Below are 12,670 nucleotides of genomic sequence, written 5' to 3' on the forward strand. Positions count from 1 at the left end.
TGATATCTAGATCCTTCTTACTGAGTGAAAAGACCTGGTTATTAAATGATAACTTTTTAAAATTGTCTTCTGAATGAGAAAATTACGATGGCGAATAGATTTCGAATTAGCAGTACGAATGGAGAGCCATTTTACCCTGGTATGATACCAATAAATGTGATGAAAAATTCACCTCTAGGTTGTATTATTGAAATGTATTACTATAACTCTTATCTGTGAAAAAACGAAATATAGAACAGTTTTATGAAGTTGTCTAACAATTAATTAATCAAAATCACATTATAACTAAACGTCAAATTTTATCACGAAAAATTTACATCTGAAAAAGTCGTTAATAAACATATCAAAACAACCTTAAAACTGCTTCAAATATAATTCATTGCAAATTTCTATTGGTATGATATAAATTTTGATAACACTACTGAATCAATTTACTATTGGGTCACATACAATTGTCCTTGACACTAAATAAGGCGTGATAAAGGGAATGATATACGATAGATAAGGCACATTACATGTTTCCGGTTCTCACAGCTACTCTACTAAGACTGATATGTCATCATGCCAAGGTACAAGAAAAGTCTCAGGAAGAGTTTATTTCCATAACAGAACCACTTTTATCGGTGGAATGCAGTATCTATAAAAAGTGCCAAAGTCTTGCAGTGCTCCTGACGCGTTTTCCTGATAATGGAATAAAATTGGTGCATGGGAATGCGTATATGCATATTCCACACCTATATGACCTTTACAAACAATAAAAGCTTGATGATTCTTTTCACTACAATTACAATGAATGTCATATATCTTTAAATCATTAAATTTTAAGTTTTTGTTAAAAAAAATTCGAATATTATTTTTTTTTCATTAACTTGAGATACATGTTTATTAAAATGAGAGTAGCTTTATGCTATTTTGCAAAGGATATATACATCATATCAAGTGCTACAAATTTCATTCTGCTGTGTTTGAGGACATACGCAAGATACCTTACCTACTGATAATTTTTCAAGATATTCTAAATTTAAACTTATAATACCATTACATGTTCCTAGACAAACAATCAGCATACGTTACCAGGGGTTCTGAAAAGATATCAAATTGTGAAAATTTTTGCATTATTCAAAGAAAAATGTACAAAAATTACAAAACATAAATTACAGATTTTTTTTCATCAAAAATTGTTTTAGAAGAGGTGTACAAATCCATATACATGTATAGACATTAAAATTATTGCACACAGGTCCTTCATTTAGTGGAACTCTTCAACTTCGGGGAAGATTCCAATAAAGTTCAAACTACATTGGGTATGACCTTAACTACTACTTTTGTGAAAGTTGCATTTGATTTCTATGTTAAGAAGAACAAGGAAAAATTTCAATCATTTTCCATTCAATCTTTTATAGGGGAAACTTATTATTTTTATTATTCTACTCTGTAGAGTAACGTTCAAAGACCAAAGATCTCGGTCACTCAGGTCTTTGGACAAACATATACCGTTTCGGTTTAGTCGTATTTTTCATACAAACGAAGAAATGATATTAATTCTATTTACTATAAGAGGGTCTAGTAAAGCTTTAATACTGTGGTTTCATAAATATTCGTTAAAGGCAGAGATTTTAAGCACCGCCTTCAAAAATACCTGGTCTGGGTAGCCCTGTCAATCAAGTGCATGGAGGTCCATCATTGGATGCTGCAACTTGATTGACATCTACTTACTGGTCCCTGTGTATACCCTGTACACCTTGTTTGGGACTTGGAGGGACTTTCAAATAAACTTTTGATCCTTTGATGTTTACATGGTATAGAGAAACTGTATTTCTATGATTTTTTTTTAATTTTTTTAAATAGATTTTTTTAGATTGATAATACATGAATTAAATAAACCTTAAGTATTTGAAAGGATTATGAAATAATATGGATTTTAAAAAAATTAACCTTTGGTACATAACACTTATTTTTTTCAAATGAAATTTCTTTATTAATTTTGATATGCTAATTTTAAATGGTAAACCTAAAGTGGAAATGTTCTTGAAAAAGTTCAGAGCAGCACTGTGTGAAGTAATTAAATGTAGAAAATATTTATTAATGTTTCTAATCATGGGTCACTATATTTTCCTTTTTTTTATTCTGATAAAAATTTACAAGTAATCTTTTTTAACGTTTCATGGTGACAAACACTTATTAAGGTTAGGACAAACCTAGATATTTCTTAATGAAATGTACTTAACAAGACTTTCTTTTCATTTAATAGATGAGATCCTGGGAATGAATGAAGTCAAATTTGGTTTTTACAGCAGTTTTTTTTTTAAATCATCACATACACTAACATCTAAAATAATCTTTATTTCAATATTTGAAATAATAGCATGATATATCATGATTTTTTTGTAATGTTTAAGGGTGTTTTCAAACATTCAAAAATGAATCAAGAAACCCTTTTACTATACTAAATTAATTTAAAATTGTCTCAAAATCCCCAAAACAGGTAAAGTTTGACATCTGGGTATTTCACTGTGTATTAAATTACTTCGTGTGTATAGGTATTAGGAGACAAACGACCACAGGTAGACTGCTAGCCCCAAGGCATTCACACCTGTACAAAATAAGCCCCTCCCTCACCTGGAATTTACCACCCGGTAAAAAATAAAATCTCTGCCTTTAAGCACCAATTTTCGAGGATTACGTTGTTGAGGAGATCCACGAAATTCAATGTTCACTGAATTAATAAAGATGTTATACATTTGTATATGCAACGCTTTTGTTCAGGAAATTACGTATCCTCGAAAACAAATTCACGAAAATTGATTCCTACGAAAATTGAAGAAACCACAGTAGTTAATAGTTGTGTTTGGGAAAAATGATGTTAGGTACAACATTCACAAATTTTTAGTACAAGAATTCTGAAAATCTAGCATTTTTTTTAAAATGAGGGAAGTACACCCCTTCTCTAAAATAAATCCCTCATATATATTATAAAAGTACATATAATTCTTGAAGATTTGAATGTTAATACAAGCCTTTACAATTATTGATACGAACCAAAAAAATATCCGAGAAGAATACTAATTAGAAAGAGAGAAATTTGATATCCGTAGTTAAATGTCTATGAACATGCATGATCGATTCCATAACATGTCTTATCTATAACGTTACCATGATATTGTAGTTGTTGATCTTGGCCTCATAGCCTAAAATTACAGAAATAAAATGCTGCCAAATTTCCTTTTATTAACTTTGATACATTCTATAGCAGCCGTACCCGTTCGGTATGTTTTGGATGTTCAGAAACTTTTTTCTGGTAAGTGTAAATCGTCTCTTGCAACTTTTCAAAAAAATTGATGTTATAAAAGAATGAAGTTGAAGATTTGAAGAATGATTGTTGAATGGTAGATGAATTGAATAATTAGATGGTACTTTTAATTTTATTTGAATATTTTTTGTTTTATATCATCAATCAATCAAAGCTGGATCGGTCCAAAGAAGACAAACATTTGATCCTAACGCCATGATGTTTGCAGGCGGAACTTCCTCCTCCGGTTCCACATCCAGTAACTCCCAGTACATAGGATCCTTCAACCCTAACCAAATGATGAGCAGCATGGGAAGCGGAATGAATATGTTTAATCCTGGTTCTCAATCCGGTGGACAGACTTCGTCACAATCATCAGGTTCCACGGCAACGTTTGATCCTACAAAACTCAACAACCAGTTAAGCAGCTCGTCTGGATCCCAGACCAGTGGAATGGGTGGGGGATTTAATCCAAATCAGATGATGGGTGGTGGAGGTAGTGGAACATCCACACAACAATCAAGCTCTGGCGGAACTCAGTCCGGAAGTACAAGTGGAACAAGCAGCTCAGGAACTGGGACCTCGGCATTTGGTGGTAGTTTTAATCCAAACCAACAAGGTGGAGCTCAATTCAACAATCAACTAAGTAGCTCTACTGGGTCCCAGACAAGTGGTATGGGTGGGGGATTTAATCCAAATCAGATGATGGGCGGTGGAGGTAGTGGAACATCGAGTGGAACTCAGTCCGGAAGTACCAGTGGTACAAGCAGCTCAGGAACCTCAGCATTTGGTGGTAGCTTTAATTCAAATCAGCAAGGTGGTTCTCAGTTCACAAACCCCATGTCACAAATGGGAGGCGGGCAGGGAGGGGCATCATCATCCCTCGTTCCAAATTATAACCCCAATAACGCTGCAGTAAATATGGCAGGCGGGTATGATCCAAATGCAGCTAACTCCGGACAGGGGACTGGAGGCAACACCCCAACTTTCACCAACGGAATGGGAATGAATGCTAAGCAGCAGTCGATGGGAGGAGGTTCGATGCCAAGTGGAAATGGCATGACACAGCAATCGGGAAGTGGAAGCGCCATGCTACAAAGTGGTACGAGTAGTGGAGGTGCCTCGTCATTTGGAAGTTCAACAAGCTCAGGAAGCAGTTCCACTGGAAGCAATACACCTGGAAGTGGAAGTGCGTCCTCCTTTGGAAGTTCATCTGGAACTGGATCAGGCACTTCTTCAAGCGGTAGTGCTTCTTCTTTTGGTAGTCCAAGTGCATCAGCGAGTACTTCCCAAGGAGGAGCAAATTCATTTGGAAGTCCTACAAACACACAATCTGGGTCTTCAAGTGGAGGCAGCAGTTCAGGTGCCTCTGCATTTGGTACTCCTATGTCCGGAAGTAGCTCTAGCAGCGGAACATCACAGACTTCCGGTGGGACTTCGATGGCTGGATCTTTTGATCCTATTAAAACAAATGTCGAAACAACTCAGTCCGGATTCAATCCCTTAAGTCCAGTTTTAGGTATGCTGGAAATATCGATACTCTCACTTTACACTAAAGTTATTAAAATGAAAAAACGAAAATTTAATCACCGTTGCTCCATTTGGTCTAAAAAATATTTATTCTTCTTTTTTAATAGGAAAGGTACAAAACTTCATGGGACCCCAGGGTGGTTGTATGTATACCGTTTATCTGTATGTGTCCTAACAGTAATCACATACCTTCTGAATTCCTTTTGGAGACATACTCTAATTAGTATATAACTATTTTGCTATATTTAAGCATCTGGTGGCACGTTTGATCCTGGTGCAGTTAACACACAAATGGCAGTACAGGGTGCTAGTTTGAACATGTTCGGTGGTAAGTACATGTAGAATACACCCAAATACTAATGAACAGTGATAAAAGAACATAGTCTCTGAATGTATAGAATGTTTTATACCATCAGGCGCTGGAGGTCGGGATGCAAATAAAATGGATGCTAATTCATTAATGGGTGGAGCTCCTGGAATGATGGGTGGGGCGAATCAGGTCAACGGTGGGTCCAGTGGTGGTAGCGCCGGGGCAAACATGTTTAATCCAATGGGATCAATGATGAGCGGTTCATCCAGTGGCGCTGGTGGGACTTCCGGTCCAATGAATATGATGAATACAATGGGATCATCTGTAACAGGACGAACACTCAATTCGGGTGACGTAAAAACTTTTTTATGCTTAAAAAAACCAAACCAAACAAAACAAAAAATTTAAAGAATAATAGGGCATGAAATACTTATATCTTGACCACGTATTACACTTAATTAACAGGAGGTAGCTCCGTGTCATCTTCCAATCCCATGATGCCTGGTGGACTTCCACCAGGCGGAAATCCCCTGGATCCAATGGGGGCAATGTCTGGTAATGTTAACTGAATTATCAAATCTTCTCACAAAAACCTAGAAGGAGTGCTTTTGCTTTAACGCCATTGTATCATTAACCAAAAAATAACTTGCTTTGCATTGTGTTTCAAACGCTTTGTGTTCTCAAGTATTGGTTTTAAAGAAGTGGCTCGTAAAAAAAACAACATTCAATCATCGCATCGCTATGGAAAGCTAAAGGGTTCAATTTCTAAATTAAAATTCTATATCACTGTTCGCATTTTGTAAAGTCCACCTTACCTGAAATTTAAGGTGTTGGAATTTTCGAATTTTTGCTTTTTCTGAGAATAGGTTTTTTTCAAAATCATTAAAGCTTATATAGCCTCATTGAATTTAATTGAAGAGTATTAAAACCAAGTTAAGAAATGCTTGTTGGCATTTGTAATGTACTTGTCAATCATCAGCTTTCTATCCAAGTCTGTCTTTATGCTATTAGGTGGCGGGGACATTTCTAAGTTTTCTGGAGGTACCAGTCTCGTGGATCCGAAAGGATTTATGAATGGTAAAAATTATCGTTCTTTCTTTATCATCGAAGAGATGATTATTTTTTCTGAATTAAACATTTCCATTGAGTGGAAAAGTACATCCGTTTTATCATTTTTTTTTAAAGTGTTAGAAAAAAGGGTTATGGCAAACGATGATCAGGTAGCGTTTTGACATTAGCAACTGTAGAATTTAATAGAGAGAATTAACTTCATAGAAGGTCATATTTTTATATCCGAGAATTGCCAACCTATAATTATACCTTTACTCTACCAGACTGAAGCTAAAAATGTATTGTTAATTAAAGATTATTCCTATGATTGAGATAAGGGGACACGAGGGGGGGGGATAAATATATATATATATATATATATATATATATATATATATATATATATATATATATATATATATATGTGGAAGTTAGTAACCTTCAAACCTTGATTTTTTCACAGGAGGAGGATTAACCGGGACCCAGTCAAATCAGTTCTCAATGCTAGGTAAGCGCTTTTTATCTATTTTCATTTTTGCCTTACAAAATATTGTTCGAAAACGCATGTCTCATTAATTTTTTCCCATTTTTTTTAATACAGGAAAACGTGCAATTAGAGGTAATCTTTATTGTTTTTTCTAACGTTGATTGGAAGCCAAATGAGGAAAGTTTCGAAATGTATTGTGATAAAATTCCCCTGAAACTTATCAATTTGAGCAGAATTGCAAGATTTATTTAGAATCAAAAATATTTACCATCATGTGATTCTTAATTTTGCGAGGACCACCTACTTAGTTTTAGTTTAGTTTAAACCATTTATTTATTTTTAAAAATACAAGCATAGTTTTACAATACAGATATTACGTTCGGCTCACACACGATTCGGAAACAAGTTTCAAAAACTTAACTTTATTTGTCTGCCTGTAATTTATTGAAGTAGTGATTTCTTGCTGAGTAGCACAGAATAATACGGTTTAAAGAAGTTATAATTGCAAGAAAATAAGAATTTGAATACTGCGATACACGAATGCACTTTCACTTGATCGGTACTATTTCTTTAAAAATTAAATGTATTATTTTCATTTTTTAAAGGTGTGGTCAAGGTATGTTCATTTTTTTAATTTCATATGTTGAATTTTAATACATGTCCCTAAAATTTTCAACCGCACTAAAAATAAAATGATCTGAATTTCAGAGAGCAGAAGACAAATACGTGGACTTGTTCTTGTCGCTGTTGGATATTCTTGAGAAAATGTCAAGATGAATAGTCTGTTTTTCTTTTTATGTATATATAAAAAAACATAGTTCTATAACTTATTAGTTTATGTACATTGATTGCATGGCATAGGCGAATTAATCACTACAGAACTCCTGTCCAATTCCTGTACTAACAGTGATGGTATATTCATTTCCTTTCTGTATCGAAGATTGATAATATTTCAAGGGTATAGTTCATTACCATAATGCTGAAATATCTGAAAATATACTAAAACCTTTACGCTCTAAATATTTCTAAGCAAGTATGAAATTTTAACTCCAAACTAATAAATCATTTCAAAGGTGTGAAATTTATGTTTATGCCTAGAAATATTTGCGACAAGTGCCTGTAAAAACTAGAGGTACTGTAAGCAATGAGCTCACTAAATGATACCCCCGCTTCCCATTTCAATATAATGACAGTGTCCTTGTTTTGCTGTGGGAAACCCAAAATATGTGTCGGATGAAAAAATAAAATAGGAGGTGCACAATGGCAATATGTAATAAAGATTCTGTGTCATCAAATTTCATTCAGTGGTATGAAAGCAGTCTGAAAGGATAAGAGATGGGTATCCCAAAGCGTAACAGACGGACGGACGGACATACCGATTACTATATACCCTCCCGCTTTTCAAGCGGGGGGGGGGGGGTAAAAAAATGTTCATAGATTTTCCGAAATAAATTATATTACCTTTTCGTAGTATTCCCTTATTTTGTTTTCGAGGTACATGTAGGATGACACCCATGAATTCAATACCCCGATGAATTGTAGATTTTCAAATGTATAACGACTCAGTTCTCCTTCATTCACGAAATTAAATCCCCACTAGCCTATATATCTTTCTCATATCACGAAAATCTTACCCTTTCAGTTTGAAAATATGCGCAACAGATTTTTGAGGACAACAAGAGTCAAAACAATACATGAAACTCGATATTTAAAAATCATTGCTACGTCCATGAAATTCTAGATAAAATATGGAAATAATACACAGCAATCTTGCTTTTTAGTCCACTGAACCAATAAAAAGGAGGAGGAAGAGAGTGAATACGAACCTCCGGAAACTTCAGATTTTGGATCATGTGCCATGGAGGGCAAAAGATATTGCGAAATGTTGACTTTAAATGAGATCAACTTAACGGTACATTGACATCCTTTTTTCATCAAGTTTTTTAATTGTCAATAGTTTGTCTCGTTCTACAAAATGTTTGTATGTAGAACATGTTCTTGCTTATCGAATCAACTCCACATGATGATGTTATTTCTATATAAATATTAAATGGAAACTGACGATAGAAAAGTTGAAGTGAATGCGTTTTTCATAAATTTTTCTAATAAAAAATCTAAAAATTAAACAGAAGTGTAAGATTCTGTAGTATCTTTTATATCAAGTTCACCGGGATATAACTTAAAAAGAAAGGGATCTACAACTACTTTTCCCAGTCAAGCCAGTAAATTAATAAAAGAATCCCAAGAAGATGGTTTCATTTAATTTTATTTAAGTATTTCTGATTTAAATTAACGCCGATCCAAAGTCATGCGCTAAGGAACAAAATTGGCTTTTATGGCTCTTCGGAAGCTCAATCCTCTTCAAGCAAAGTTCCGCGTCATTTTTTAAGAGGAAAATATTTCACAACTTATATACCAATATTGCAAAATCCCAAAGCCTTTTCAGCTTTTGACAATAGAAAGGTAAATCTAAGACTGGTGCAGTTAGTGCATTTAAAAAAAAAAAAATCTTAATTATTAATCTTATCGTATTTATGTATCTGTTAAACTTAAAGAGCAAAAAATATTGAAGCTGGGAACAATTAATGAAGAAGCACAAAAATTTGTTTTATAAAAAGGTAAAAAGATTATATCATCAAATGGATAAAATACGTCCAGACTGATGGCGATCGAAGACGGACAATGAGATTACAGATATTATAATTTTGTTCCCTTCCTTGGAAGGGATTAGTGACCTGATAAAGAGGCAGGTGAAAGATAAATTATCCTTATGTACAATAAATGCTAACCGGAAAAAAATACGTCATGTAAAGGATGAACTTCCTGTTACATAATTTAACGGTAAAATATTGATACCTTAACGTTCTTTACTTTAATTTCGATCTAATTACTTGTAACCATGGCGGTTAAATTTGTGTTGATTGGACTGCTTTGTTTAAAGGTTTCGGAGGGTAAGTACGAAGATGTATTTTTGAGAGGTTGGAAAATACCTACAAATCGTACGTCTTCACTTAAATTCCTTCTATTTGTTGATTTAACTTACTTTTCCAAATATGAAAATAAAGTACAAATATAGGACAAGGCTGGGGGTCATGATGCAAAATGCTGATACCAAAAATGTCTTGTCAGAAGGAATATGCACAAAAGCTATGTGAAGGTTCTAGCACTAATAGTTAAAAAGTTAAAGCCAAGGTTAAAGTTTATTAAAATTTTGCAAAAGTAGGTCAAACTGCAAAGTCAAGAGGTCAAATATATTTGTACCCAGCGAAAGATCTTGACGACACACGGAATATATATGTAAAATATATATATACATGTATATAAATACATGTACCTACATGTAAAACTCTTTTTAGATTTTAACAGTAGGCGTTAAAATGTATTTCATATAAATCAATTTCAAATTCCAAAACAGGACTGCCTATGACCTATAACCCCGCCTTTTATAAGGGCCTGAATATACCAGATTATAACCCGAACAGCATTCCCTTTGTCAACTACAACCCTATGAAAGAACAAAAGCCGAGACCCTTCTCCGAGTTTCAGTCCATCACAACATCTGTTCCAGAGGCTCCTAAAATGAATGTGTTCGGTAACCCTGGAAATGCTGGCATCAAGTTCGATCCTAAAATAGTAACACCTTCACCATTCGACAATTTGAAGTTTGATCCAAATAACCGAAACTTTTTAAAAGGTTTCAATCCCAACTCTTTTGCAGACAAAGGTAAATTTTTCTGGCATTTGTTTTTACTTTTTTCACATTGTCAAATTTGTTTGAGATTAGATGCTACAATCTACCTTTCTTTTCTCAGTAGAGCCATTTCAGGTAGTGCAAGTAACAGAATCAACGGCCGGGCATGACTGGGACGGCGGATGGCCAGGTCTGTAGGTTATCCAACTAATATAGACGTTTCACTTAAGATATGGGATTGTAGTTCACAGATACAGAAACAATAAAAAGGTGGATGTACTCGTACACTCAGGCACTGCCAAATTTCACCATTTAAATCTAGAAAAATCAGGGTATAACAATCTAGAGTTAAAATACAGTACTATAATTGGAAACGAAAAATTCTTCTTAATATTATCGTGTACGTAAAACACAGATCACTATTGTTACAGATCACTAAACGGATACACCATGGAATAATATCCAAAGCTGCTGACATCTAGCTTAAAATTTCCCCGTTTTTATTACATTTTGCAGCTGGCAAAAGTAATGGAATGGTTCAAACAAAAGCAAACGAGAAAACAGAATCAGGAGCAAACTCCTCTGGAAACAGCGGAAAAAATGTCTTCGGTAGCTCAGGAAAATCCTGGGATGGAAGCTGGCCAGAGGGTAGTTAGAACGTCATATCACAACATAATACAGATAGTCCGCAGATAAATATTTCATTTCAAGCAAGCATGAAAATGATTGCATTTTAAAAATTGCAGGGGATGTAAAAGAATTTTCCTCAAAAGCTACAGAATCATGGAATTCAGCGGTAGGCGCCAAACAAGTCAATAAAAACTGGCAAGGTAACCGACCTCCCACGTACTTGAAACGATCTCGACTGAGTACTAATATTTTTTATATTAATAGTCTCATATTCTTTATCATTTCAGATAATTCAGGAGATTTCTCAAATAAAGCTACAGATTCATGGAACAAAGCACTGAATCAGGGTAAAAATCAAGGTAAATCAAAACAATCAGAACTCGTTTGACTATTCATTGAATAGTGCAAATTTGTGTGTCGGAAAAATTGAGATCATTGAACACAGATTTTTTTCCCCCGGAGAGTTGCATTTCTGCAGCTATTCATTGAATAGTTATACAAGGTATATTTCATTTCAAACGAGTATGTTATATTAAATTGCACGGGATATAAAAGAATATTTGCATCCACTGAATATTATTTATTTTTTCTCCAGAAAATATCAGATAAAAATATCGAACAGGGATACATTATTGCAGCTATTACACGGAATATATGGTTTTATATGTCCCAGATTCTTTATCATTTCAGATAATTCAGGAGATTTCTCAAATAAAGCTACAGATTCATGGAACGAAGCACTGAATCAGGATAAAAATAAAGGTAAATCGCATATTTAATATCATACATAAATATACTAAAATGATGTGGATACGTTGTACAAGATTTTGTATTCACACCAAACAAGCAAATACCGGTACGTGACAATATAATGATTACCCCAAATTACAACAATGCTTACATATGAGTCATCTTAATCTCAGCTGAGATTTGTCTGGATTTTGATAATCAGACTGGACAAGTCAGTGCAAATATCGAACAAGTAAAATTTAAGCTGAAATTTTCTGAGAACTTCTCTACATTGGAAGTGAAAAGGGTTTAAATGCATAATTTTTTTTTGACCAATTAAATGAAAAAAAAAACCTTGGTTCAATTGTTGTATAGCAAAATATTTGGAATGAAGTTTCATTGATGTAATAAGATGTGACATGAAAAATTATCGTCATTGGATTTCCAGCACATTGATACAAAAGTACCCCCTTGATTTTAATACTTTGTCTTCTATCGCTTTTAAAATACTAGTATAAAGAGGACATAAACAAGGACCCCTGCAAACTCCAGATTTGCCTTGGAATCAAGTGCTTAGGAACACTCCATGGTCAATTTCAGTCAAAAACAAAACAAAGGTCTGGCAATCTGCATGAAAAAAAAAGTCTGCCAAAATATGACCAATGATGGGTTATATCTCTTAACAAGGTCATAGTAATGACCATAGAATTTAAAGGAGATTGCTGAAATCTATGTAACATCAGCTTATAAAATGATGCCAAATGCCATGAACCGATGACCTTTTAGGTTTCCACTTGCTAAAACTTTCCAACAATGTACTCCTCATTCTATTTTCAGGAAACAAAAATGGACTGGAAGAAGTGGATGAGATCATTCAGAGCTTGATAGCGGCACTAGAAAAGCTGTATTCATAACTGATAAAAACCACAGTGTACAATAATGTAAAGTTAACAC

At 34.1% G+C, this 12,670-nt stretch overlaps 2 protein-coding genes across 4 annotated transcripts; both read left to right on the forward strand.

The window, feature by feature from the left end:
- Positions 1-3,505: 3,505 nt before the first annotated feature.
- On the forward strand, positions 3,506-6,755 carry LOC134281156 (uncharacterized transmembrane protein DDB_G0289901-like). Its single transcript, XM_062763625.1, has 6 exons — positions 3,506-4,808; positions 5,070-5,147; positions 5,236-5,478; positions 5,595-5,684; positions 6,141-6,206; positions 6,643-6,755. Exons 1-6 carry the CDS (start codon positions 3,506-3,508, stop codon positions 6,753-6,755), a joined length of 1,893 nt encoding a protein of 630 aa, XP_062619609.1.
- Positions 6,756-10,062: 3,307 nt separating this feature from the next.
- LOC134281160 (uncharacterized) lies at positions 10,063-12,667 on the forward strand. 3 transcript variants are annotated; one of them, XM_062763634.1, is made up of 7 exons: positions 10,063-10,390; positions 10,479-10,547; positions 10,874-11,005; positions 11,104-11,187; positions 11,275-11,346; positions 11,678-11,749; positions 12,554-12,641. In XM_062763634.1, exons 1-7 carry the CDS (start codon positions 10,090-10,092, stop codon positions 12,628-12,630), a joined length of 807 nt encoding a protein of 268 aa, XP_062619618.1. In that variant the 5' UTR covers positions 10,063-10,089; the 3' UTR covers positions 12,631-12,641. The 3 variants fall into 3 exon arrangements, with proteins under 3 accessions (XP_062619618.1, XP_062619616.1, XP_062619617.1); XM_062763632.1 differs by having other exon boundaries at positions 11,104-11,346; XM_062763633.1 differs by lacking the exon at positions 11,678-11,749 and having other exon boundaries at positions 11,104-11,346; positions 12,554-12,667.
- The last annotated feature ends 3 nt before the right edge of the window (positions 12,668-12,670 follow it).

This window comes from Saccostrea cucullata, unplaced genomic scaffold, assembly GCF_032062105.1.
Source record: "Saccostrea cucullata isolate Sc308-1 unplaced genomic scaffold, CSIRO_AGI_Scuc_v1 ctg2312, whole genome shotgun sequence".
NCBI classification, from domain to species: Eukaryota; Metazoa; Mollusca; class Bivalvia; order Ostreida; family Ostreidae; genus Saccostrea; species Saccostrea cuccullata.

What these genes read in the sequence shown, in the direction of transcription:
- LOC134281156 (XM_062763625.1), top strand. Translation starts at nt 3,506, where the DNA reads ATGATGTTTGCAGGCGGAACTTCCTCCTCCGGTTCCACATCCAGTAAC. An exon ending in TCCCTTAAGTCCAGTTTTAG is followed by an intron (nt 4,809 to 5,069) that starts GTATGCTGGAAA and finishes GCTATATTTAAG; the next exon opens with CATCTGGTGGCACGTTTGAT. An exon ending in TAGTTTGAACATGTTCGGTG is followed by an intron (nt 5,148 to 5,235) that starts GTAAGTACATGT and finishes TTATACCATCAG; the next exon opens with GCGCTGGAGGTCGGGATGCA.
- LOC134281160 (XM_062763632.1), top strand. Translation starts at nt 10,090, where the DNA reads ATGACCTATAACCCCGCCTTTTATAAGGGCCTGAATATACCAGATTAT. An exon ending in CTGGGACGGCGGATGGCCAG is followed by an intron (nt 10,548 to 10,873) that starts GTCTGTAGGTTA and finishes TACATTTTGCAG; the next exon opens with CTGGCAAAAGTAATGGAATG. An exon ending in GGATGGAAGCTGGCCAGAGG is followed by an intron (nt 11,006 to 11,103) that starts GTAGTTAGAACG and finishes TAAAAATTGCAG; the next exon opens with GGGATGTAAAAGAATTTTCC.